The sequence below is a fragment of the Olea europaea genome, unplaced genomic scaffold (assembly GCF_002742605.1).
Source record: "Olea europaea var. sylvestris unplaced genomic scaffold, O_europaea_v1 scaffold22167, whole genome shotgun sequence".
Classification (NCBI taxonomy): Eukaryota; Viridiplantae; Streptophyta; class Magnoliopsida; order Lamiales; family Oleaceae; genus Olea; species Olea europaea.
The window spans coordinates 1-1,783 of NW_019240196.1; the positions used below are offsets into that span (position 1 = coordinate 1).

The following is a 1,783-nucleotide window of genomic DNA, read 5'->3' on the forward strand; positions in this document are numbered from 1 at the left end:
ATTGATTCTTGACTTTTTTTGGGTTTGAATCAATCCTATGTGAATTTCGTAAATACTATTGCTATGTGGGTTCACTTCGGTTTCTCCTAATTCATATACTTCTCTTTTTGCATATTCATGGCTCTTAAGTTCCATTCACAAAAAAAAAAAATAATAATAATAATAATAAATAAATAAATAAATCTACTATGGTCCGTCTGTACCAATAGAATCATCGGTTTGAAAATTTAAGCGGTTGAAAAAATCTATTTGTTTCTACTTATATCGTCTACACATCCACTTTTGTGTTTGCCGTTTTAGTATGTTAAGCATGTCAAACTGTTTGGTAAATAGAATGTGATGGAATTATAAACTTGTATGAATGTGCAATAATTGCACTTAACCTACCTGTCCTACCCTCTCTCATGCATCCTCAATTCCATCTAAAAAGCCTTTCACACCTCTATTTAAGTACTCTCTCTCCCACCCTTCATTCTTCTTCTCTAAAGACGTCCCAAAATGAACTCTGCAACCACTTCTATCTTATTAGCTTTGTTACTCATTTCACCAACTCTCTCTTCTGCCATACCACCCCCCAGACAAACCAGCAAAAAACCAACCTATGACCACCCCAGCAGCACCAACAGCAAGAAGGGAGGTGGTGGTGGAAACAATGATGATGAAATAGGAGGCTTCTTTGCGCCCGGAGACGGGTTCGAGATACCAGGGTTTGGGGCTGACTGGGGCAAAGGAGTCATAGGTGGTGGCTATGGAGTTGGGTATGGAGGTCCTGGTGGAGGGTACTCTGAAGGAGGGACCATAAGGCCTACTGTAGTGTGCCAAGAAAAGGGTCCATGTTACAAGAAAAAGCTGAGATGCCCTGCTAAGTGTTTTACTTCATTCAGCGGGTCTGGGAAGGGCTCCGGCTATGGTGGAGGCGCTGGTGGCTGCACCATGGACTGCACGAAGACATGTACTGCATATTGTTAAGCTGAACTGATGAGCAAGCAAGCAATAATAAATCTACCTATAAATGGTTTTAATATAACTGCTATTTTGCATGTGTGCCAGTTATATAATTTGTTGCTTTATTTGGCTAAAACTACTGAACTTATATATAGCTCAGTTCTGCTGCTACATAAATGACATGCTATGTTTATGTGGGACCTCCATAAATTCATGTAATTTATCAAAAATGAATTGTAAGAAAACTTTCTGGAGACTTCAGGTGTCAAACAATGAATTTACGGGCATAAAGATCTATGTATTCAATATAATAAAAATCAGCAGTTATGTCTCCTATCTAGTTTCTAGCCCTCACTCGGAAGCTTTTCATCACTGTAAATATGGTTGTACAAAAAAAAATAAAAAAATACAAATGGACACACAACATATACCAGGCTTTACAAGTGCTACTCTAATTTTCTACCTGCACCTCTTAATGGTCTGCAGAACAGTAATATGTATTCGCCGGAACTAGCTTAGATTGCAACTCTCATGGCTCCCCAAGCAGCTTTGTGTTTCATCTCTGCAGCTTTATCACAGCATCGGAAATACACGATCTCTTGCTCGGGTGGCGGTATAATCTCAGAGATAATTTGAGTTTAGAAAGAGGACCAGGAAAAGTAAGCGAAAGAATAAGTGACACCAAAGTTAGACCTGAATAACCCAGACGCTGAGCACAGGTAGAAAACCTGAAAAGAAAAACAGCACAAAAGCACAATCCAACAAGAACTAAACTTGATGTACAGCTCGAGCAAGAATCTGAACATGACCAAAAAGGAAAATCCAACAAGAACTAGAC

At 39.1% G+C, this 1,783-nt stretch overlaps 1 protein-coding gene across 1 annotated transcript; it reads left to right on the forward strand.

Annotated features, from left to right (window-relative positions):
• Nucleotides 1–260: 260 nt before the first annotated feature.
• LOC111380853 (eggshell protein 1-like) lies at nt 261–1,614 on the forward strand. Its single transcript, XM_023004512.1, has one exon. It carries the CDS (start codon nt 499–501, stop codon nt 967–969), a length of 471 nt encoding a protein of 156 aa, XP_022860280.1. The 5' UTR covers nt 261–498; the 3' UTR covers nt 970–1,614.
• Nucleotides 1,615–1,783: the final 169 nt, after the last annotated feature.